The sequence below is a fragment of the Perca fluviatilis genome, chromosome 20, assembly GCF_010015445.1.
Source record: "Perca fluviatilis chromosome 20, GENO_Pfluv_1.0, whole genome shotgun sequence".
Lineage (NCBI taxonomy): Eukaryota > Metazoa > Chordata > Actinopteri > Perciformes > Percidae > Perca > Perca fluviatilis.
Window position 1 is genome coordinate 32,201,158 of NC_053131.1, and position 26,786 is coordinate 32,227,943.

At 40.8% G+C, this 26,786-nt stretch overlaps 1 protein-coding gene across 7 annotated transcripts in view; it reads left to right on the forward strand.

Annotated features, from left to right (window-relative positions):
* Nucleotides 1-26,786, forward strand: part of akap6 (A kinase (PRKA) anchor protein 6) — a 292,609-nt gene that overhangs the window by 153,481 nt on the left and 112,342 nt on the right. For all 7 annotated transcript variants that reach the window (XM_039785655.1, XM_039785652.1, XM_039785658.1 and 4 more), the window contains one exon: nt 3,207-3,327. In XM_039785655.1, coding sequence (XP_039641589.1) covers nt 3,207-3,327 — 121 coding nt within the window. The remainder of the gene's footprint in view (nt 1-3,206; nt 3,328-26,786) is intronic.

Below are 26,786 nucleotides of genomic sequence, written 5' to 3' on the forward strand. Positions count from 1 at the left end.
TTTACTCAGCTCAACATGAATCACAGCTGAGGTTGAATTTTTGCAGCTTTAAGATAAATCTAAATGAAACGAGGAGAGATGGAGGTGTTTGTTTTCTCTAGTTTCCTTGTTTCTATAATTTCATTCATAGTTTACTCTCTCTGCTCTGATGGCAGGTCAAGTTGCTGGGTGTGTGTGTGTGTGTGTGTGTGTGTGTACTTTAGTCTGTGTGATGCATTCTTGGTAACTGTGTACATGTTATTATCGGTGGGCGTGTTTGGGTTGTTTGTGTATTTCAGGCATTGTTTTCATGTGTGTGCTAGAGAGTGTGTCTTCATGTGCAACTTGTGTGTGTGTGTGTGTGTGTGTTGTCGTGGAAACGCCGTAGGCCTGACAGAGCTGTCAAGCTGTCGTCGTCAGCGACCGGAGAATTCCAAACAATTTGACTGCTAATGTTGAGAAACATGTTGGCGTTCCCCGCCGAGACCGAAAACCACCGAATATATAAATAATAATAAACACACACACACACACACACACACACACACACACCTTAACAAAACGGCTGACAGTAATGTGTGTGTTTGAGCAATTGGCCCCTGTTCCAGCAGCATAAATATTTGATGTGATCCTGTGTCGAGGAGGAGGAGGAGGTGAGAGGACAAGAGAAGAGGTGGGGGGGGCGGGAGGGGGGTGGAGATGGGAGGCAAAATAATCTGGGAAAGAAGAGTTAGAGGAGGTGAACAAAGAGTGTGGACAATATGAGAGAATGTGGGAGGAAGAACAATGACAAGGGCTGACTCTCACTTCCCTTAAAAGTGCACCCACGTTACTTTCCTTTATATTATTTATATATTTTGAATTGTCATCTGTTTTTTTTCTTCACATAGGCTAAATAAAGGTATTTCCACCGTAAATTGGTGCATAAAAGTGTATCTGAACTCCACTCCCCCGGCTTGGAAGCCCTATGTTTGAGGAGCCAAACATCCCCCCCCCCCCTCGACCTTCTCCCTCCTCGACCCACAGCACTCTTATACAGCAGCATTCAATGTGGTGCTGACAGTAATGAATACGTGGAATACGTACGAATTACTGTGCTGAAGTTTTCTTAGCTATATGTTAGGGGTGGTACGGTTCATGAAAAAACATCCGAACCGCTCGGTTCGCTTGTCTCGGTTCGGAGTGTGTGTGTGTCGCACGGTTCGTCAGTACACTGTTAAAGATGCAGTAGGTAAGTCTTATAAAACTAACTTTCTGTCATATTTGCTGAAACTGACCCTATGTTCCAGTAGAACTACATGAATTATGTAATTAAAATAAAACCAGCTCCTCTGGCACCTCCTACAGCCTGTAGTGCCATTGGCAAAATTCCACCGCTCCCGGTCGATTTTCTCCAATCAGGGCCACAGGGGGCGGGGTCTATCTGCCTGTCAATCACTGCTCAGGCACGTACATGCATATATAGCGTTCTCCCCTCCCCCCTCCCCGCGCACGAGCTGCAGAAAGGTTTCCCTAAACTCGGGTGAATATTGGAGAGGCTTTTCAGAGGTGGCGTGAGCTGCAGGATTTTAAAGATCTGAAGAACGATGCAGACGTAGCCACATTTCTTCTCGAGAGGTAACATAATTACCATGAATGATTTATCTTTCACTTGGTTATTAGCAGTCAAAAGTCCACAAAGCTACGTTGGTGAGGATGATAGTAACGTTTGCACAGTGGTCGGTCTGACATGATGCTGAAATGGCTAACGCTAGCCTGCTAGTTAGCATCGTTTTACTGTTGGTGAGTAAAGTTAACATTGTGTTGGTGTTTAGTTATTGAAAATGTTGTCTGACATGCCGTTAGTTCTGTCACACTCCCTTGTGTGGGAGGGGCTTAGGAGACGGTTTGGGCTGCAGCAGAAAGGGGGAGGGACTGAGAAGTTGTCGATGTTCAAATTTGTTGGCAAAGTCCTGGATCTTCACAATCTTACCTACTGCAGCTTTAATGTGCACTAACCACTTCCTGCCGTAGCGCCCACTTTCGACACTTGTGTTAAAACACTTACCGGAAACGACAAGCGGGATGAGCGTGACGAACGCAACACATGGCAGCTGATTGGACGAATGCGTCACGTGGGTCTTGCTGCTCCCGAATTTAAGACTCTAATGGCGGCTCGTTCAGAATGCGATCTCCTTTTTAGAAAAACAGTTCACCGAAACGTGTTTCTGAAAACGTTTTAAGAGAGAAATAGGCCGTGCAGTTGCTGAATCTGTCTTCATTTCAGATCAACAAAGGTCAGTTTAAAAGATTTTAGTCCGATTTTGAGAGGCGCCGAGCCGACCGCTCCTCAAGTGGAGTGCATGGTTGTAGAGAACGGTGGCGGTGCAGCCCTAGCGCACGCCACGTCACGCCGTCCAGTATGAATGGAGCGCAAGTGCATATAAGTCGCTCGAGTGGAGTTATTTTATATATAATATGCTGAAGTATATTTCTCGAGTGTTAAAGATTAAAAGAAAAAATGACAAGAAATGCACAGAACCGAAAACCGTGACCCCAAAACCGTGATAGGAACCGGACCGTGGGTTTTGTGAACCGTACCACCCCTACTATATGTACGTATGGTTCATAAGAACAGCCTGAACATATTAGACGTGAAGTAAACTTCCATCTTCTGTTTGGAAATGATTGATTTGATGTTTCAAAAGAGCGATAGAAAGCCAAACCGTCTCCCTAATCCGCAGCAGTCCACGTCTCCACTTTTAATTCACCGACGACTCCTGAAATTTTTGCAAATAATGCGACGCCCTCCGACCCGTGAGCTCATGTTCTGTGACGTACTGTGTGCTCGGTGTACCTGTACAAACCGGCAGAAGCCGCGTCACAGGAAGTTCTGTCCTCGCAATAGAAGACGGAAACAATCGAGGTGCAATACGTTGATAAAATGTCGTTGCAAAAGATTTTAGTTTAATTTCAAACAGCGGCTTGAAAGCATGTTTTTCTGCCTTTTATCTGTCAGCGTCTCTCTCTCATTCCAGTTTGCATTTTTAGCCGCATTCTTCATTAACATAACAAGACGCATATGTCTCTCATGGCCGCAGGACAAAACAATATTACAGTAATACAAGAAAACAATAACGGAAAGTAGAGCATGTATGCAAACACAATATGAATAAGAGAGGAAATAGAAAATTGAATTCCAACAATAATCCAATTAATAATCTCTCTCTTTCTCTCGCTGTCGTCAGTCTGCAGGAGTTTGAGGCCGAGTACCAGGAGCTCTGGGATTGGCTGATGGACATGGATGCCATGGTAACCGACAGTCACCAGCTGATGATGTCAGAGGAGCAGAGGCATCATCTGTACAAGGTAAGAGGAGCTCTATTGTGTGTCTGTCTGTCTGTGACTAACGATGCTCGGAGACAAACAGAGAAAGTTCCAGCGGTACCCAAAGGTCTCTCTTTCCATACCGGAACCTCTTTTTCCTTTTTAAGGAAAGTCTTTCGCTGATCTGTGGGGACTCTTCCTGTGGCTGATGCCTCCTACCAGAGGTGGAGAGAGTACAACAATATTCTACTTAAGCAAAAGTGCTATTACTTTGATGAACATTTCCTTAGGTACAAGGAAAATTACCGGTATAAAAATTGACTCAAGGTAAACAGTAGCTTATTTAAAATCAGAGTAAAAGTTACTTTTTTACTTTTTAACAGCGCAGGGAGATATACTTTTTTATATTAATACTTATTTAATCAGTCTTTTTTATATTGAAAAAAGCACGTTTAAAAAATAACTTTAAAAAAACGGGGGAAAAACGACAAAAATCATTTTGATTTGAGTTTGTTGACAGATATTTTGCCGAAACGTTTTTATTTCCTCTTTTTTTCTTTTCTTTTTTTTTTTACTCATTAACGGATGTGATTTCAAATGTACCAAAGTACAATACTTACTTAATAACATACTTAAGTAAAAGTAAAATTACAGGTTTTAAAAACTACTTAAAAAAGTCAAAGTACACAAATAAAACTACTCAATTACAGTAACATGAGTAACCCACAATTTCCACCAACTGCGGAACTGCTGCGGAGTCATTAGGTTTCCATTAAAGTCAGTGTGTGTATTTCCACTGACTGCAGAACGGCTGCGCTCCGACTCTGTCCCAGCCTTGGCGGTCCGCAGCCCTCCAGAGCAGATACGCAGAGCTCCGCAGCAATTCACCACAGGGCAGATAGCGCGGGACAGGAAGTCGAGCACAGAAACAAAATAAAACATCCGGTAATCATATTTCAGCAGGTCAGCACAGAGTTGTTTCCGCTCTACTCCTCTGGATGGAAACAAACTGTTGTTGGTTCTGTTTATAGAAACGACATCCCGTTATATTGCGCGATCATTCGTGAATTCGCGAGATCTCGGAGGAGACCAGAGCCGATCCGCAGCCGTTCCGCAGTTGGTGGAAATTGCGGGTGTGCAGCTCTGCCTCCTTCCATTTTAAGAGATTGTCTGAATCCAAACATCGGCCCTCCAAACTCTCGTGTCGTAGGTCTTCACATCTCTGTTTTAGGGGCTCAGAAACTCAGCCTCGAGGAAAGGCCGAGCAGTGCAGACGCGAGGTGTAAACGAAGCAAAAGATATTTGTTTTTTAATCAAGACATAGTAGTGTAGATGCCCAGTTCAGACCAAAGATTTGTGATGAGACAAAACCGTTTCAGAACGTCACAGAGAAAAGTTTCAGCGGTCTGAACCGGCCCGTCTCAGCTCGACTCAGACCAGCTGACGGTGGCGCTGTGACTCAGCTGGTGGAGTCTCCAGAGGCTGGTTTTACAACGTAAGAGACGTCTCCTGTTTCTACAGCCAATAGAGAAGTCAGCTGGTGGAGTCAATTACAAACTTTTGACTGGTTTGAATAGTAGAGTTTTAGTTTTAGGATCAACGATATCTTAGTAACGAATCTGTGCAACCAACGTCAATTTTCAGTCGGCTCAGAGATTGGTGGTAGCAGGTATAAGAGCAGGTAAACGTTAATGCTGATTAAAGCGTTTTTTCTGTAATATTGAACAGTTGATGTTGAGTTGATCTAGTTTAGGGATAGACCGATTATTGGGCCGTTTTTTTTGTTTGCAGATGATCTGTATCAGCGTTTTATTTGCCTGATAAGCGATAAAGTTAACTAATTAACAGGTGGTCTACTTTGGCTCGGCTCCAGCTCTGTGTCTGTCCCTCTGCTTCGGTTTGACTCCCCACTGAGTCTGACTTCATGTCCCGCCCACGACACTATCGGACTCTCTTTTAGCGTGGATTAGGCTGAAAGTTTATAATTTATTAAATAATTGTTTAAAGCATTTAAACAAAGTTTTGTGTTGGATTTTATAACATTCCAAAATCTTAATTTTGCCTTGTGATTTTCATTTTCACTGTATATGCATATTCAAAATATGTTATCGGTATCGGTCGATCCCTAATCTCGTCTACGCTTTTCGCCCTTTTTGTGGCCATTTTTCTATTTATTTTTTCATGGATGAAAGTAAGAAGCTAGCTAGCTACATACAGTATGTAGGAAGATGACGTTCTCCTTCTTTTTAGTTTTTTTTTCTGTTAGATGTCACACGAGTCATGGTGTCATGTCCAGAAATGGCTGTTAAAGTTACACCGTTAGTGCTGCAATGCACAACAAAGATTCTCTGCTCGTTGGCTTTACTGTGATGTCACAAATCTCCCATGGGCCACCTCTGCAGCTGAGCACTGAGGACATTCTGTTAATCAAAATGTGTAAATATGTAGAAACAGAGAGCGAACTGAAGTAAATGATGTCCTCCCATATTTCATTCTTCCATCAATTTGTCTGTCTCACCCCCATCCCTCCCTACGCCTCATCATCCACTTGCCAGCCAAGCGCGCGCGCGCACACACACACACACACACACACACACACACACACACACACACACACACACACACACCCTGTCTTCATCCTTACCAAGGAGAATAGGATTACAAGGCATAGCCTGCCTCATAACCATATCATAGAGGAAAGTGTGTGTGTGTGTGTGTGTGTGTGTGTGTGTGTGTGTGTGTGTGTGTGTGTGTGTGCTGTAATGACTTCACTGCAGCCAAATGAGTCAGAAAGAACAGCATGTGTTACCGTTAGAGATCTGAGTCATCCTCTTCTGTCCTTCACACACACACACACACACACACAAACACACAGATAGAGAAATCAAAGATAGTTGTTGCGTTGTGGCTTGACACTCTGAAAAAGGACATTTTCTAAAAAAAGTGTCTCGTCAAAACAAATGAATAAGTCAGCCTGGTGTGAGCTGCTTCAACAAGTGTCCAATGCAAGTTAACTGAATCAAGTTCTTGGGGGAGGGGGGGGGAGGCTTATTTAACTCCATATGCAATGTCAAACAATATATAACTTCCAGTGCTACTGATGAGTGATGCCACTTCTCAGTTAAATGAAGGCACAGGCAACCCCTTCATCTTCAGTCCAACTTTTTGTCTTTCAGAGGCTTTAGCAGGCTCAGATGTGAAGAAAAATATATACATATTGGTGTCATATGAAACTTAGACGATCTAAGAAATAAAATGGTAAACTACATTGTGCTAGCTTGTCGGGAAGGTGGCTAAATAATGCTCCAAATGTAGACTACCTCTCTTTTTGAAACACAAAATGAATCATTTCCACAGGAAGATAGAAGTTCACTTCCCTTCTAAAATGTTCAGGCTGTTCTCATGAACCGTTCGTACATATAGCTACGAAAAGTAGCACGCTGTAATTCGGACGTACAGTATTCCACGCATTTATGACTGTATAAAACACCGGGGGCTTTCAAGCCGGGGAGTGGATTTTGTGTCCCTGAAGAAGTTAAGGTTGGTTTTCAAAAAAGATTTGAGTACTTTCAAAAAGCCAACGTCACTATACCGAAAGCTGAGTTTGTTCTGAACATTTTGATATGAAACACATGGGGATTAGTTATATGGGAATACCTTAAACATGTCAATTTAAGAAGGTATGTGAAAATGCCCTTAGACCTCAGAGGGTTAAGGAGAAAACACATTACTTTCACCCAGGAAACGGGTGTCTGTGTCCCAAGAATAACACTTAAGGGAACCAGTGTTTTAACCCAAACCACATTATTTTTCTTAAAATCTGGTACTGTCGTTATGGTGTCTAAACCTAACTGTCGTCGCCGCTTGACGGTCACCTTTTGTCCGCTAAACTCAGCTAGCAACAGCCGCTGAAACAACCGTCACCTGAAACCTAAAACACAAATGGACTGTCGTGATGCTCGCAGACACTCTGGTTGGTTTTGGGGAATCGAACTGCTGACATCTCACTCTCTCCTTACCCAGAACGCACTGCTGTGAACCAACACGTTGTTATTTTCTGTTCTTTCGCTCTCTCTCTCTCTCTTCGTCCAAACTTTTCTTTTTCTGTGTGTGTGTGTGTACGTTTGTGTATACGTGTGCGTGTGTGTGCATACATGATTTATTTAGCGGCCGATGAGACTCACCTGGCCTGCGAATTATTGATAAGTGTAAAGATGAACCTAATTTCTCCATAGGAGTCACACTTAAATATTCATCTTTGTATGAATATTCATGGCGGCGATGATGCATGCATGAATTTTAGATGACTCTGGAATCGCTGGGCATTCTTCTTCTCTCTCTCTCTCTTTTTTTTTTTTTTTTTTTTTTTTTTTTTTTTTTTTTTTTTTTTTTTTTTTGATGTGTCAACTCTCCTGTTAAAATATTGATGTGGAGCTCGACAGCGTCTCCTCGCCCGGTCCAAGGTCGCTGTCTCGTACTGTTTCTCTCCTCCTGCACCGCTGAGACTTTCACAGACAGGGCTGTGTACCGTAAGCTGCTCATACAGGGATGTGTTTAGCTTATGTATCGCTTAGTTTTTAATTGTTGGGTCTGTTTCTTTAAGTTAGTACTCATATCAAGGGCTGGGTACCGAATTCAACACTTTTTAGGCACCGACCAAATTGCCTCAAAAGTATAGAGTATCGGAAAATGCCTTGTCTTTCAATACCGAAGGAGTAAATCTCATCAGAGTCAGTGAGCCAATAAGCACGCAGCATGCCTCTACCGCGACCTAATAATGTCTTTGATTGGCTGACTAACGGTGCACGTCGTTTAGACACGCAGGAAAAACCTCTACGTTACACAGAGACGTTGAGCTGAAAAAAAAAAAAAAGTTTTCTGCCGTAATGTGTGATTTCTTTTTGTTGTTATAAAATTGGTATCGAAAAAAGTACAGTTTAGGAAGTCACTGTATTGGTATCAGTATCAGTACAGTACTGTTAAAAATATTAACACCCTACTCATATCCTTTACTTAAGCAAAAATACACCACGCTACACTGTAAAAACATTCCAGTAAAAGTCTTAACAGTTTCATGCCCATATAAACTCACGGTATATTTACCCGTAATATTTAATCATTTGTGTTTTATTTATTCACTCATGGTTCATTATTTCCAACCAATCATCACGGAAATATAAATTGGCATCTTTTACCACTATTTATATCATTATATTTATTAGGGGTGGGAAAAAATGGTCTGTATCTCACCTAGATGTGTTTACAGCAGTGTGTTTTAGTCAGTTTACAGATGTATGACTTGGACGAAGAAAAAAAAACCCTCCATTCTAGCCTCTGTAACTCTGTGTCAGTAAGGCCTAGAATCCCCCTGACACTTGTAACACAAACTTGAGAGTGTTACCTTTCCAATGATATCAGGCACACCCCAGAGCGTCCAAGTATATGGGAGCTGTACCACTTTTTTATTTTTGAGATTATTTGTTGGGGCTTTTCCCTTTATTAGTAGTAGTGACAGTGGATAGAGATGAAAGGGGGAGAGAGATGGGGGATGACACGCAGCAAAGGGCAGCAGGTCGGATTTGAACCTGCACCGCTGCAGGACTCGGCCCTACATGGGGTGAACGCTCTTACTGGGTGAGCTAGAGCCCTCCCCAGCTGTACCACTTGTAATTTGGGTATGCCATTTAGACCAAAAAGCATGGAATTTCAGCCATTTTAAAACAGGAAAAGAAAATCACAATACCCAATACTTTCGAATCACAATAAATGAAAATCGCAATACAAATCGATTCGGCACCCACGTATAGTGAAAGATTTGAATCGGGACAAAAAGCATCTCATGCCAGCCCTACTTTCTGTTGTGATAAAATAATTAGTCAATAAGTTGCCAACAAACTCAATTTTTTTGATTTAAGTCATTTATCAAGCAAAAATACAAACATTATCTGGGTTACATTATTATGTTAAATCAAATATCTTTGGGTTTTAGACTGTTTGTCGGAAGAAAAAACCCGGACGAACAGTGTAGCCTAGCTGCTCTTTGAGACAGCATGGCCACTGCTGTAGTCGGAGTTGTTGGAGAAACACAACAACAACAACACCGACAGGACTTAATGGTGCGTTCACCTTGTGGGGCTCATGGTGCATTAAAGTGCACCTCGTAAAAACCTTCTGCCATTTAGTGTTTCTTCTTTTTGTTGTTTCACAGCAATTGACTGGTGAAATAAGTTTTTTTTCTCCATTTTTTTTAATTATTGAAGCAATTAGGATATCAACATATCAAATCAAATTTTTTTTTCTTCAAACAGTACCTCCCCACCCCCTTACAAACAGAAAGTAGAAACAAAACAACTTACAGGATGCCACATTAAACAAAAGAAAAAGCTTTTACAATTTTATCTTTTCAAAATAATCAATAAACGGTTGCCATATTGCCTGGAATTTATGTGCGATCCCTCTGAGTGAAAATGTAATCTTTTCCAGCTGTAACCGGTTCATCACTTCTTTCAATAATGCTGGGTGGGCTGGTGGATTTCTCTGCTTCCAATTTAGTAAAATCGTCCTTCGTGCCAACAGTGTCACATAACGTATCACATTGTATTGATTCTTTGACAAAACCGTTGTGGTCGCTTTAACCCCAAATACCACCAACACTGGGTCTGGTTTAAGTTGAATATTACCCAGTAATTACAGAGTCTCGGGCAGTTCCAGGACATATGTGCTATAGCAGCCGGAGCTTGTCCACATCGGTCACATAGGGGGTCGACTGTAGGGAACATCTTGGACAGTCGTAGCTTTGATAAATGTAGTCTGTGTAGAATTTTGAATCGTATCAGTCCAGGTCTGGCACACACCGAAGAAGAGGGGACAAATTCTTGTGCCTTTTCCCATTGAGTCTCTGTGATTTCCACTCCCATATCCTCCATCCAGGCCTCTCTTAGGTGGTCCAGTGTTATTGTGCGGTCCAATCGCTCTTTTAGTCTGTGGTTCAGGCAATAACAGTGTGTCTATTTGAGAAACCGGAGGTTTGTTTGGGAAGGATAGAAATGTCTTAAGAAATGCCCTAGAAATTTCAGATTTGTAAATACCTAAAGAAGTCCGTGCTGGGGATATTGAATTTCTCTTTTATTTGCTGAACAATTCTGCCAGCCAAAGTTCCTCCGAATTTGGGACCAAATTTTAACGGAGTGTGAAATAGTTGGGTTTTTCATCTTAACCTTTGGCGTTATGTTGGCGAGTATCGGTTCAGGCATATAACAACGCATTATGTAATAAAACGTCAAAACGTAATAAATCTATACTTTATTTTCTAATACCACTCGCATTATGTAGTAATCTTCATTAACTTTGTACTACAAACCCTGAACGCAATATGTAATAAATGCAGTGATGTGTATTGACCATAGACTGTATATATTAACAGTCTATGGTATTGACCAATGAAAAGGTAATACTAATCTACTGAGAAACATCTCAGTAGACCAGTTCCTTCCCGACACTATTTAGCAGAGGCACCGTGGTTCCATCTGGCGCTTAGCACCGCCCAAGACGACTGTGATTGGTTTGAAGAAATGCCAATAAACTAGAGCACGTTTTTCTCCCATCCCAGAATGCTGTGTGGACTAGCCAGACCTTCCTCCGCAGCGCTGTGGAGGAAGGTCTGGCTATGAGAGACCCCAATCCCATGGTCTTATCAGTGAGTGGAACTGACTCAGGTGATAACAGGTGCTCATGTTTGGTAGGGAGATGGCGTGAAGCGTCGGATTAAGGATTCAGAGTTTGATGCGATTGAAAGCTTTGGGTAAAAATATGAATTGACCTTGACATTGAAAAGCGCAGTTTCTGCCTCACCTGCACAAGTATATACTTTCAAAAGTTATGAGCAAATACACAGAGCCGTACAACAGTCGTTTCAAATCAGTCCAGTACACTGAGAAGCAAAACTGAAAGTCTAAGTCTTGATACGTACATTTTCACAATATACAGTAGTCAATGTAATATTCCTCTTGTCCTTTTTATTTTTTTATGTTCTGAGCAGTTCATTTAAACTCTGCAGATTTTTAAAAGGTTGTATTTATGTACTGTATGTTGAAAGTTATTCACAACATTATCCAACATTCGTTCCAATCCCTGAGATGTTATCCGTGTTTTGTTATTCAGTGTCGTATGTAGTCGTGTGAACACGGGCCTACTTCAGGACAGATGCATGCTGGGAGATTTCACCATGCCTGCCTGTGTGTGTGTGTGTGTGTGTGTGTGTGTGTGTGTGTGTGTGTGTGTGTGTGTGTGTGTGTGTGTGTGTGTGTGTGAGCGCCTGCGTGCGTGCGTGTTCTGCAAAAAACTTTTTCTGTTTTTTTTTCCTCCATGTGACCCTTAAAGACCCTCGCTGTGCTCTGCTAAAAATGCTGGGGGGTCTCGACCCGGTAACCGTAGCAACGCCAGGGCCCAACAAAAGTTGTTCTTTTTGGAGGTGTGTGTTTGTTTGTGTGTTTCTCTTGTGGAGTGTGCTACTGAGAGAGTGCGAGTGTTTATGTATGCGCCTTTGCGCGCGCGTGTGTGTGTGTGTGTGTGTGTGTGTGTGTGTGAGAGAGAGTGTGAGTATGTCCTCCGGAAAAGGAAAGCTGGACTGACAGTTGTTTCTGCAGGCCGGCTTGGCAGGCTGAGGCTCTACTGTTTATTGTGATGTTAGATGGAGGCACTTATCAACCTTTCAAGGGGGAGGGGGGTTGTTGATACAGATATGTGTGTGTGTGTGCGTGCCTGTGTGTGTGTGTGTGTGTGTGTGTGTGTGTGTGTGTGTGTGTGTGTGTGTGTGTGTGTGTGTGTGTGTGTGTGTGTGTGTGTGTGTGTGTGTAACTGTGTATTGTAGCTGAAATTTCCCTAACCTAATTGATGTAGAATCGGAAATGTAATCCAACAGGGACCTTGTGAATCGGAATTGAATCAACCCAAGAAATCAAATCAAACGCAGCCCTACTAGGGACTAAAATTGAAGATATCTCTGCCTCGCTCTTTTGTTTCTGTTTTCTCTACAAATGCAGCCTATTCATGTTCTGTGTTGCATAATGCACACTCTGTGGAAACAAATTCCCCCTTTGGGGACGATAAAATCTATCCTGACAGTCCTTTTGTCGCTCGCAAGTTCCCCAACTTTATGAAAGTGCGATACTAAATAACTGGATCGCTCCTTTTAATCAATAGAGTTGTTTACTCTAACCACATAACAGCTCACATTTCACACACGTAGCTGCAGTGCTGCGACCCAAAATTTCTGTTTAGGCTTCATATCTATTTTCTTCCATTTTTCGGTGCGGAAATAGAGCGATAGTTTATCTCTGTAAATACTGACGGAGGACTGAAGCTGACATGCTGCTTTCACTACATGGCCAGCGTAGACACACGGAGTGATGCATTACTGATTATTGAAAGTCGTAAAGATATCTTTTTAATTAGTTTCAGATCAGTTTCTGATAGCAGCTTTGCGTTGCACCGTTAGTAAGTAAGTGACTGTTGCATTTGATTTAGTTTTCTCTGCGTGAACTTTTGTCTGTTCTCTGCATCTCTTTCTCATGTTTATTCACATCATTGCATAACTGTGTGTGTGTGTGTGTGTGTGTGTGTGTGTGTGTGTGTTTGCTTGCTTTGTCTTTCTGTTTCCCATGTCTGACTGTCCATCCTTTCGCCTGTGTTTTCCTTTGTGTGCACGTTGTTTAATGTGTGTCTCTGTTCATTCTCACTTTCTTCAGCTTGTTTCATCTGTGTCTCTCCGATTGTTGGTGTGTACCCAGATGGTGTGTGTGTGTGTGTGTGTGTGTCTGTCTGTGTCTGTCTGTGTCTGTCTGTGTCTGTGCGTGTGTTTGTGTGTGTGTGTTTTGCCGAGGGTCCACAGGGAGACGAAACAAGCATCAGACCTTGTAGCGTCTGTCAACCAATCACACATCAAGGCCCCTGTAGTTCAGCCAATTGATGATCAAGGCTCTGGCCCTGAGTCCCGCAAGAGGCGGAGCCAACACTCAGTTACCAGAAATGTAGCGCGTGTGTGTGGCATTTCACTGACCGTGGTAATACACAAAGAAAAGAACACACACACACACACACACACACACACACACACACACACACTGCTAATAAAAATGCAAACATTAAAGCATGAACATAATGTGCACACACAGTCACACACATTTGATGTCTGTTTATCGTGTAGAAACACATTTGGTATCAGTAAAAGTTTAAATTACAAATGAAAAACAGCCGGAGGAAGAACTGCAGAATTAAACAGTAGAGATGCTCTGATTCAGAATCCGCTGATATCCTCTATATCAGAGAAATCATAATTGTATTTTGGTTGAGACGAATAAATAAACAATTATGTTTCACTGCGTTGTCTGTACCATGCTACAAACTAATGAGGCTAATGAAGGATATTTAAATGATGTTTTTATATATTTATTTTATGTATATATATTGTTATATAACAATAGTCGGTCAGAATGGTTGCATGGAGTGACATTCTGTACAGACATTTAACATTTTCTAGATTATTAATCTGATTTCAGTCCTTGTCGATTAATGTGTGGATTATTTTCTGGATAAATGGATTGGAGAGGGAGAGATGTTCACATTTTTTGGCTAAGTCCTGGATCTTCACAATCCTACCTCCGGCACCTTTAATCTTTGCCGCTTTATAAATCTTACTGGCTTTGATGATCCTGATAAGTCCCGCGATCCGTCCCCTTCAGCCGTGATGTTTTGGATGTAACGCAAAGTGACGCAAAAATAAGTGATTTCTCTCATCATCATCATCTGGGGGAAAAGAAATCGATACAGCATACAGTAGTATAATGATATTTTCCGTGGCAATACTGTATCGATACACGGACGCCAAGTATCGATCTTTTATCATAGAAATTGCCCATGAGAATTTAACTTTTTGGTATTAGAATAATAACATCAATTGCTTCTTCAGTCAAACAGAACAGAGAAATGTGTCTTTCTTTAAGATAAAACATGTTGACGAAGTTGACGTTGATTTGAAGTTGGAGGGGGAAAAAATTATAATGCATCGCAGAATATAGCAATATGTTTAAAATTGCAATAATGTATCATGACTAATATCGTATCGTGGGGACTTATTTATCCACATTTTAAAACGGTTTCTTTCAGTCGCCTCGATCTTTGGCTCCAGAGTAATGTTTTGTCAACCGTCGTCGGTACCAGCGGTGCAAGGAGTAAAATCCTCTGTTACAATTACAAGTCCTGCATTGAAAATGTTACTTAAGTTAAAGTCTGTAAGTATCATCAGGAAAATGTAGTTAAAGTATTAAAAGTAAAGAACTCTCCTCCCATGTTAGAAAGTGTAAAGGATCCAACTAGTTGTGTGTTTAATGGTCTACACACAAACACACACAGACAGTTGTGTGTTTAATGGTCTAATCATCTCAGCGTGACTTGTAGCTGTTATATTATTGGCTAGTTTACTTTAGAATCAAACATAAGATTTTATAAACTACATGTGTTCTGTGTGCAGTACTTTTAGCATGTGTAGAGCCAACATATTTTCACATGTAATTCGATAAACTATGTGTTTATTTCAACCAAAACTAGAGTTGTGATGGTTGGTTAAGTGGAAAAACGACACAAAACGGCTTTTCATGGTTTTATTTTGTTTCTGTCGACTTTGAATGAAGTGTATTTAAAGCTACGTTGTGTAAGAATTTCTTCCATCTAGCGGTGAAATTGTATATGACAACCAACTGAATATTACTTTCTAGCCCTTCCTCCTACGGTGGCCGAACTCGAAATTAGCTCTTCGTATCGCCATCGTTTACACGCAACTGTTGTAGCCACTCCACTATTAACGTTGGTCTTGTTGCTTCGCCTGTCGCGTTGTCGTTTTAATTCTCTTTTTCGCTTCCCTGGCGAGTAATCTCCCCCTGGCATTCGTCACGGTGCCACGGAGTGTAAGAGGGCGAAAGATGGAGGTATGTCCCTCTTTGGCTAATGTATTATAAAGATGGAGGTATGTCTCTCTTTGGTTAATGTATTTTAAAGAATGGAGGTATGTCCCTCTTTGGCTAATGTATTTTAAAAGATGGAGGTATGTCCCTCTTTGGTTAATGTATTATAAAGATGGAGGTATGTCCCTCTTTGGTTAATGTATTTTAAAGATGGAGGTATGTCCCTCTTTGGCTAATGTATTATAAAGATGGAGGTATGTCTCTCTTTGGTTAATGTATTTTAAAGATGGAGGTATGTCCCTCTTTGGCTAATGTATTATAAAGATGGAGGTATGTCCCTCTTTGGCTAATGTATTATAAAGATGGAGGTATGTCCCTCTTTGGCTAATGTATTATAAAGATGGAGGTATGTCCCTCTTTGGCTAATGTATTATAAAGATGGATGTATGTCCCTCTTTGGCTAATGTATTTTAAAGATGGATTTATGTCCCTCTTTGGTTAATGTATTATAAAGATGGAGGTATGTCCCTCTGTGGTTAATGTATTTTAAAAGATGGAGGTATGTCCCTCTTTGGCTAATGTATTTTAAAGATGGAGGTATGTCCCTCTTTGGTTAATGTATTTTAAAGATGGAGGTATGTCCCTCTTTGGCTAATGTATTTTAAAGATGGAGGTATGTCCCTCTTTGGCTAATGTATTTTAAAGATGGAGGTATATCCCTCTTTGGCTAATGTATTATAAAGATGGAGGTATGTCCCTCTTTGACTAATGTATTTTAAAAGATGGAGGTATGTCTCTCTTTGGTTAATGTATTATAAAGATGGAGGTATGTCCCTCTTTGGCTAATGTATTTTAAAGATGGAGGTATGTCCCTCTTTGGTTAATGTATTATAAAGATGGAGGTATGTCCCTCTTTGGTTAATGTATTATAAAGATGGAGGTATGTCCCTCTTTGGTTAATGTATTATAAAGATGGAGGTATGTCCCTCTTTGGCTAATGTATTATAAAGATGGAGGTATGTCCCTCTTTGGTTAATGTATTTTAAAGATGGAGGTATATCCCTCTTTTGACTAATGTATTATAAAGATGGAGGTATGTCCCTCTTTGACTAATGTATTTTAAAGATGGAGTTATGTCCCTCTTTGGTTAATGTATTATAAAGATGGAGGTATATCCCTCTTTGGTTAATGTATTTTAAAGATGGAGGTATATCCCTCTTTGACTAATGTATTATAAAGATGGAGGTATGTCCCTCTTTGGTTAATGTATTTTAAAGATGGAGTTATGTCCCTCTTTGGTTAATGTATTTTAAAGATGGAGTTATGTCCCTCTTTGGTTAATGTATTATAAAGATGGAGGTATATCCCTCTTTGGTTAATGTATTTTAAAGATGGAGGTATATCCCTCTTTGACTAATGTATTATAAAGATGGAGGTATGTCCCTCTTTGGCTAATGTATTATAAAGATGGAGGTATGTCCCTCTTTGGTTAATGTATTTTAAAGATGGAGTTATGTCCCTCTTTGGTTAATGTATTATAAAGATGGAGGTATATCCCTCTTTGGTTAATGTATTTTAAAGATGGAGGTATATCCCTCTTTGACTAATGTATTATAAAGATGGAGGTATGTCCCTCTTTGACTAATGTATTTTAAAGATGGAGGTATGTCCCTCTTTGGTTAATGTATTTTAAAGATGGAGGTATATCCCTCTTTGACTAATGTATTATAAAGATGGAGGTATGTCCCTCTTTGACTAATGTATTTTAAAGATGGAGGTATGTCCCTCTTTGACTAATGTATTTTAAAGATGGAGGTATGTCCCTCTTTGACTAATGTATTTTAAAAGATGGAGGTGCGACATGGCGGCCGTTATTCGAGCGAGTCGCTCGTATGTATTCTGAATAATTCTGAATGGCAGATTCTACGCTTACGAGAATACTTTGATTAGTTGGTGGAAGAACACATGAATGAGCACATATTTGTGAAAGAGCAAAGTTTTTTTTGCCAAGAATCAACTAAAAAAAATTACACAATGTAGGTTTAACAATGCTTAAATGACTGTTTATGTATGTACTGTTTACTGTATGGAGTCTGGTGGGTTTAGCAAACGCAATTTCGCTCATGTATTTAATGTAAAAAAAAAAGGATCTTACTCTTTAACAGAAAGGTCGAACTCCTTAGAAATCCTTTCCATAATGTTGTCAGACACTTAGAATATTAATCTGAGCCTGTCAGCGGCAAAAACAAGCTCTTTTGTGAAGGTAAATACAAGCTGGACAATTGTCCTATCAACTTACATTGTAGCTTGTTTCCCTGACTGCAGCGATCTCGCTTAATACTGGACCAATGTCAAAGATTGTTGTTCCCATCAGTCACTTAGACACAGAAACATAGGAAATGAGGGTCCAGATTGAAAAAGAAAAACGGTAGTTAGGCTCAACACACTAAACTAAGACCAAGAATATGGTGAACATTATACCGGCTTAACGGCATGTTAGCATTTCCACACTGAGCTGCTTTCTGGATCTAGTTGGTCACATTGTTTGTTCTCTGAGCGACGGAGAAGTCACCCCGTTACACGAGAGGAGAAAGGGGAAGACGCCGGCGTGTAAAAGTGTCAGCTGTAGACCAAGATTTCATTTGAAAACATTTCATTGCATTAAGTCATCACAGATGTCTTTCTCTCTCTCTCTCTTTCTCTGTCTCTCGCTCTCCCTGTGGCTGGTTCCAGTGGAGTCCAACTAATTACAGTGGCTATCAGGAGTGTGTGTGTGTGTGTGTGTGTGTGTGTGTGTGTGTGTATCCCTGCTGCTAAATTCTCATTTCAAATAGCCCATGGTGCTCTGATGGAACGCTGGGCTACACACACACACACACACACACACACACCTGCTCATTAACTGGCTTTCCAAAACCAATCAGTGTGGGTGCGACAGAGGAGCTCTGTCTGAGGACACACACACACACACACACACACACACACACACAGAAACACAGTGTGTTTTCACTGGTTGTGTGGTAATCTCTGGTCCAAACCACAAGAAGAGACCCTGACGTGATTAACACTTAAACACACAGAGACTGATACAGAGAGAGAAAACAACACAAATGCAACTTTATTTATCTAGTTATTTCTCTGAATAAACTAGGGGGGCACGATTCAGAAAATGTCACGTTTCAATATCGAATTTAAGACTCAAGATTCAATTCAATATCGATTTTTGATTCAAAAATGATTCTCGATTTTAAAAAAATAAAACGATTCACAGTATGTCAATGTGGTTACTTTTCCCATGTGATTGCAGTAGACATACAATTAGAAAATGAAAAAATATGAATTGATTTTTGGAATTCTGTGAATCGATTTTGAATCGGTAGAGCTTGAATCGCAAAATCGCTTTTTTTTTTGCACACCCCTTAAATAAACACAGTTCAACCCTTTGACCCAGACGGATGTCAGCAGCAAATAACAATGTGGGGTAATGGGAGCCAAACCTCTAGTTTCTGTCCTCTGTGGTGTACGTCTGTAGCCTGACCAGCCAGACCCACATCCAGATGTTGGGTCTGGGAACTCACCATTGACGGAGCTCAATCTGAGGGGCGGGATAAACGGTTGTCTTTCAAATTCCCTCTGCACGCAATAGGATAGAGGTACAACCAATCAGAGCAACGCTAGTTGATAGATTCAACTTTGGCCGTATCCGGTCAGCAAAACTCCGAACACATCTTCCTTTTTTAAGAATGACTTTAGTGCCGTTCTTTATTCTTTCCTCAAAGAAAAGCTGAACTCCCAAATTGCCAGCAGCAGCAGCCATAAGCCCCGCCCACCGACTCTATACACGATGTGATTGGCCTGACCAAAATTTGGTTTTTCCAGCTCGCAAGTCAACGGAGAGTGCCTAGACCCCCCTGGCTGCAAAATAAATTTGCTGCCACTAGGGTGCGTCTAGATTTCTAGGCTAGTACATCTGGCAAGTTCTTGAGGTTTTGTTATCAAAATGCCTGAATTATTACTCTGCGTGGCCGGGTTAGCAGAGTTGGTGGGGCGGGCGCACATATGTACAGGTTTGCTCCTCGACGCAGCTGCCGCGGGTTCGACTCCGACCTGCGGCCCTTAGCTGCATGTCGTTCCCCCTCCTCTCTCTGCCCCTTCATGTCTTGATCTGTCCTATGGAAATAAAGGCCTACGATGCCCGAAAAAATGATCGGAAACAAATAGCCTTTACTGCAGTAAAAGTACTACAAATAGCCAAAGTCCAGCACTTGTAAAGGACCTCAGGTGGACAGTGTAACCGTGTAAACAGGACTAACTTTAAGAGTGAAGAAAAATGACCTACGGTCTTGTTTTTGTGGAGAGGAAAGCCTCCTGCAGAGACACGAGTCTGTCCGATGGAAACACAACATACAGTATAGACAGAAGAGAGAGAGAAATGGAAGAAAATCAGTTTTTCTCTCTCTCTCTCTCTCTCTCTCTCTCTCTCTCTCTCCATCTTAAAGCCTGAGGGCGACAGTGAGAGTACACAGTCGGGTGTCTGGGTTATATTCCAGCAGAGAGTCACGCCTGAGAAACACACAGACGGCTTAAGTCCTACATCCTCTGAGATCTCGGTCTGTTTTTCTCTACTATGTTTTTCTGTCTTTTCTTTCCGTCTGTCTTCATTTTGTCTGTATTGTATCATATATCATTTTCCATTATGTTGAATATGGCATCATTTATATTTTGAAACAATAGGTTTTTAAGTGAAAAATAGAGACCCATATTTCATTTAGAGAATTTTCTTGTTTACCATTCTTAAAGGCAGACCGTGATGCAGAAGTCAAAGGTCAGCACTCGCAGGACCTTAAAGAAGCTGCTGCAACATTTCGGGGATCCTTTAGTTAACCAGAAAGGACCTCGGTGAGCACAGACCTCCGCCAAGGCATATCCTATCTCAAAATGAGAAGTTGGCGTGAATTTTTCCAGACGTGAACCCATTTTTAGATTTTTTTTTTTTTTTTTCGACACCACATGAATGCAGCACAAACACCTCGCAGTGACGGAAGTTGAAATTGTATGCACCGTGATTCGGATCCGCTCCAAAGTGTAATGGGTTCTTCCTTGGCTCATGCTACACCCTTCCACCAAGTTTCAGGAAAATCGGGCCAGGATTTGTTATTCTGCTGACAGACAGACAGACAGCAAAATCTTTAGTTAATAAAAAAAACAATTAAAAATAAAAACCAAAACCGTAAGAAGAGGGAGGAACAAAGCAAGGAATGAAAGACAGAGTGAAAGAATGAAGAAATGAAAGAAGGGAAGAACAAAGGAATGAAAGAGGGAAGGGAATACGAGGGAAATTAAAAAAAAAGGTGGGAAAGAAAAAAGGATGAAAAAAGAAAAGGCAAAGAAAGTAGGAATGAAACAAGGATGCAAGGAAAGCTGTAAGGAAGGCATTGAAGGAAATAAAGTAAGGGAAAGAATGAATGGAAGAAAACTGGCAGGAAAAATTCAGAATTAAAGAATGAAGAAAAGAAGAGATAAAGAAGCAAGGATGCATGCAAGAAAAGAGGAAATGAAAGGGTGAAAGGATGAGAAGGATTTCAAAAAGGAAATAAGGAAAGAGAGAGGAAATATGTAAAGAGAAGAGGGCGGAGGTAACTAGGTACAGTAAGTCCCATTGAGATTACAAAATCTCTTTTTAAAGGTACAGTAGGCCAGCCGAGACAGCTCAGGGCTGAATAAGTTTAAAAAATATAATTACAAATAGAAATAAAAACCGTAACAAAAATCATCAATTATCAGCAGAAATAAATCATGTTTTTGAATATATACGACACGCATTTTAACAGGATGTTGATTTATGTGCTCATTGTTTAGCGTGTTAACCAATGTGAGTCTTTGAATGTTGATGATGAAACCAACATGTTTATCACATCTTAGCGGACTTAGTAGGAAATAATTAGTTTTACCCGCTAAAACCTGTGACCTGCAGAGAATTAGGTTTTGAAACGCACCTTTCCAGCCACCCCCAACCCCGGAGAGGATGAGAGAGAGAGAGAGGGAGGGAAGGATGAAAGAAGATGAATGTTAAGAAAGAGAGAGAGGAAGGAACAAACAGAAAGAAGGTGGAGAGAGGGAATCTTTAATTAGAGACAGATGACTTTGCCACGCCTCAGAAGGCTGGAATTACACTGCAGGCTATGAGGCGAGGCTAATTTCACATGTAATTGTTGCTGCAATCCTTGCTGTGCTGCTAACGCTCCCAACCTCCCTCCATCCAGAGAGAGAAAGAGGAGGGAGAGAGAGAGAGAGAGAGTGTGAGAGAGAGAGAGAGAGGAAGAGGAGAGAGAAATTGGAGGAAGAATGCATAAACGATTGGAAGAAAGAAGTAATTTGTTGCTGCAAACGTCTGTGTGCTGAAAACACCGTCAGCTCTCTTACTGTAATACCTGAAGAAAGGAAGACAAGAGGGGGGGGGGGAAGCAAGGGATGGCAGACAGAGGGAAAGAAGGAAGAAACAAAAGAAAAAATAGAAAAAAGGAAGGAAAGGGAAGAGAAGATAGGGAAATGTAAAAGGAGGGAAACAACGAATGAAAAGGCAAAGTAAGTAGGAAGGAAACAAGGATGCAAGGAAAGCTGTATGGAAGAAATAAAGAAAGGTCAAAATGAACGAAAGAACACGGGGAGGGAAAAAAGGAATAAAAACATTTGGAATTAAAGAAGGAAGGGAAAAAAGACACAAGGATGCCAGGAAAGAAAGAGGAAATGATAAAAGGATGAGAAGGAATAAAAAAATGGAAAATAGGAAGGAAAAAGGAAATGTGTAAAGAGAAGAGGGATTGAAGGGATGAAGAATTAAAATAAGGTAAAAAGTAAAAAGGATCAAAAGAAGAAAGCAAAGAATGATGGGATAAAAGATGGAAGGAAAGCATCAGGGAACGAGAAGAAGGAAGCAAGGAATGAAGAACAGGTGGAAGGCAAGAGGAATGAATGAAGGAATGATATACGGAAGGAAAGAGGAAATGAAAGGAGGTAAAGAAGGAATTTAAAAAGGCAGATTGAAAGGAGAAAGCAAGGAATGACGGGATGAGAAAATGAGAGAAGAGGAAGGATAGACAAAGAGTGAAAGAAGGGAGCACGGAATGAAGAATGGAGGAAGGCAGGAGTAATAAACGACGGAAGTAGAGAGGGAAGGAAGGAAGGAAAAGAAGGCAAGTGAAAAGTATTTCATAATCCATCATGGAAGGAAGGAATGAGAGGCAATGTATGAGCAACTAAAAAGATAAAATATTTTTATATATATATAACCCACAATGGAGAAATGTGTGACCTCTGAACGTCTACAGGGAGAAAGAAGTAGAAAGAGAAGGAAAGAAAGATGGAGAGAAGAAAGAATGGAAGGAAAAAAAAATCTGTCTTCAACCATTTTAAAGAAACACTTTGAAACTGCAAAAATCTCTCCTTATCCTACAAAAGAAACTTCCTGCAGCTCAGGAAAATCTCTGTGTCTCTCTCACACACACACACTCACACACTTTCTTCACACACACACACACATACACACACACACACACACACGCTTTCTTTGTAGACTGATATTCCCTTTTCTTCTCTCCAGAGACCTGCATAGCTCTGCCGCCGCATCGCTGTGTGTCTGGTGTGTGTACAATGTGTATGCGTGTGTGTGTGAAGAAAGTGTGTGTGTGCGTGTGTGTGTGTGTCTGGCAGGATGTGTTGAGTCGAGCGCTTCCTGGGTCAGACGTCCTGATCTCGCGTTTTGTCGTTTGTCGCAGCTTGTTATACAAGCAAGAGAGAGCTGAAGTCCTCTGGGACTGTGTGTGTGTGTGTGTGTGTGTGTGTGTGTGTTTTTACTTTTATATATTTTTTTTCAGTCTCTCAGTCAGTTTTTTTTGTGTGATTTCAAGTATGTTGTGTGCGTACAAATGATTGTGTATGCTGTGTGAGTTTGTGTGACGTAATGCATCACCGGAGACGAGCGCACACTTTTTGAAGTCCCAAATTTTTTGGCTTTTGTCCCAACGAGCCAAGCAACAATTCAGCTCATCTATCTGTCATTTTAGTAAACAGCCCGCTACGTTTGAAAGGGTTGGCAATAAAGGTGCAACATTTAGTGAATAAACTAATGATTACTTTCTTCACATTGAGTTTTTGATATAGTTTTTGATTTTGCATGAATGTTATTGTCCGCATCTTAAAAATGTATGTAAACGTGTATGTTTCCATGTTGTACTATGGCCGTGCTAATAAAGCCTCTTTGAATTTTAATGTGAATTTTAGTTTCCTAGTTTGATATGAATTTTTATGAATACACAATATAGCATTCACTTTTCTCCTCTTTCTCTTTTTCTTTCTTTCCTTTCTGTGGTCGACCTTGTTGTGTGCATCACTTTTGTGTCTAAAGCCCTTCCACAGCTTCGGTTCTTCATGTTTCGGGAGCACGTTATGTGTTCCTGTCCGAGGTGATGTTGGTGTCGTTATAGAAATCTGGATTCGTTTGCTTTTCTTGTCAGCGTGTGTGTGTGTGTGTTTGTGCGTTTACATGGGCGGATGCAGTTAGTGTGTTTTTGTCTTCTAAAAGTACACACGCATTTTCTAAGTTATGGGTGTATGTTACACCTCTGTCTGTTTGTGTGTGCGTCTGCACTTTCTCAAATGTTCTTGTGTCTGTGTGTCTTGAGTGTGTTTTCTGTCTCTCTCTTGTGCGTGTGTGTGTGTGTGTGTGTGTGTGTGTGTGTGGATTATGTGTCCTGTGGGAGGCTGTTTCCTGTGCGTTTGTTCTGTCAGTCTTGATAAAGTCGGGGATATATCTGCTTTAGAACAAAGAGACACGACTCAGCAGCATCTCGCCAACTTTCTCTCTCTCTCCCTTTTTCTGTATCTCTTCTCTCTTGAGACTCCCTCAGCTTCCCAGGAACGTCGTCTGACTGACACACACACACACACACACACACACACACACACACACACACACACACACACACACACACAGGAACGAGCAGGAATCTCGTAGAGAAATAAAAGTAGAGTTTGACGACGAGCGCCGAGACAATGTCGGGCCAAGGTTGGCTGTAAACATGTTTGCAGATTTTCGTTTCAAAACAACAAGCGACGGCTCGTCTCAAAAAATCCATGAACGTCTGTGACAGAATTAAAACCAGTCCCACTTTTATTTTTAAAGTTTTCCCCCGAAATAGGACAGGATTGTATTGTGTTAAGTGATTCCTGGACTTGGAAAATGTAAATCTTAAATACATTCTTTTAGTATAACCGATTATTTTCTTTTGAAAGGCCACTATGGTGCTATCGGGGACATCTTTTAATGAGCTAATCACTAATAAAATCAGCTTTGCTAATTTTTTGATAAGGAAGGAAACACATTTGAAACATTTGTTGCACCTCAAATATACACACAATGAGTTTTGGTGTAAAACCACGAATGTAAACAACTATATATATATATATATATACAGTGCCTTGCGAAAGTATTCGGCCCCCTTGAACGTTTCGACCTTTTGCCACATTTCAGGCCTCAAACATAAAGATATAAAACTGTAATTTTTTGTGAAGAATCAACAACAAGTGGGTCCCAATTATGAAGTGGAACGAAATTCATTGGCTATTTCAAACTTTTTTAACAAATAAAAAACTGAAAAAGTGGGTGCAAAAAATTATTCAGCCCCTTTACTTTCAGTGCAGCAAACATCTCTCAGAAGTTCAGTGAGGATCTCGAATGATCCAATGTTGACCTAAATGACTAATGATGATAAATAGAATCCAGCTGTGTGTAATCAAGTCTCCGTATAAATGCACCTGCTCTGTGATAGTCTCAGAGGTCCGTGTAAAGCGCAGAGAGCATCATGAAGAACAAGGAACACACCAGGCAGGTCCGAGATACTGTTGCGTGAGATTTAAAGCCCGGATTTGGATACAAAAAGATTTCCCAAGCTTTAAACATCCCAAGGAGCACTGTGCAAGCGATAATATTGAAATGGAAGGAGTATCAGACCACTACAAATCTACGAAGACCCGGCCGTCCCTCTAAAATTTCCAGCTCATACAATGAGAAGACTGATCAGAGATGCAGCCAAGAGGCCCATGATCACTCTGGATGAACTGCAGAGATCTACAGCTGAGGTGGGAGACTCTGTCCATAGGACAACAATCAGTCGTATACTGCACAAATCTGGCCTTTATGGAAGAGTGGCAAGTAGAAAGCCATTTCTTAAAGATATCCATAAAAGTGTCGTTTAAAGTTTGCCAAAAGCCACCTGGGAGACACACCAAACATGTGGAAGAAGGTGCTGTGGTCAGATGAAACCAAAATCAAACTTTTTGGCAACAATGCAAAACGTTATGTTTGGCGTAAAAGCAACACAGCTCATCACCCTGAACACACCATCCCCACTGTCAAACATGGTGGTGGCAGCATCATGGTTTGGGCCTGCTTTTCTTCAGCAGGGACAGGGAAGATGGTTAAAATTGATGGGAAGATGGATGGAGCCAAATACAGGACCATTCTGGAAGAAAACCTGATGGAGTCTGCAAAAGACCTGAGACTGGGACGGAGATTTGTCTTCCAACAAGACAATGATCCAAAACATAAAGCAAAATCTACAATGGAATGGTTCACAAATAAACATATCCAGGTGTTAGAATGGCCAAGTCAAAGTCCAGACCTGAATCCAATCGAGAATCTGTGGAAAAAAACGAAAAAGCCGTGTTCACAAACGCTCTCCATCCAACCTCACTGAGCTCGAGCTGTTTTGCAAGGAGGAATGGGCAAAAATGTCAGTCTCGATGTGCAAAACTGTTAGAGACATACCCCAAGCGACTTTACAGCTGTAATCGCAGCAAAAGGTGGCGCTACAAAGTATTAACTTAAGGGGCTGAATAATTTTGCACGCCCAATATTTCAGTTTTTTATTTGTTTAAAAGGTTTGAAATATCCAATAAATTTCGTTCCACTTCATGATTGTGTCCCACTTGTTGTTGATTCTTCACAAAAAATTACAGTTTTATATCTTTATGTTTGAGGCCTGAAATGTGGCAAAAGGTCGAAAAGTTCAAGGGGGCCGAATACTTTCGCAAGGCACTGTATATACAAAACTACTTGAAATATAACCTTTATTTTTGAAAGAGTCTACTTGCTTTACAGCCAAATTAAATCTTTGATATCACTAGATGATATCAAAACAACAAGACAGATTTGCTATACTTGTCAGAGTAGCAGATCATTAAAGCTCTGTTTTCATTATGGCTTTATGCTTTTAAAAATCTTAAAATGATGACTAGCTTTTACATTTAGATTTACTTTTGCTCATTTAGTTTTTGTTTGGGTTCAAGTTTCAACCTAAAAGAAAATTGGTCAGAAACATGCCAAACGTTAAGTTACATGATTATAGAAAAAATCTACAAGCGTCTGCAGTTTGGGAAGAAGCTCAGCTGGGACGCACCCCACCAGGAGGGAAACACACACACTCCAGACCATAGGATTATTAATCATTTACAGCAGGAATGAACTCTGGTTCTGAAGGCTTTTTT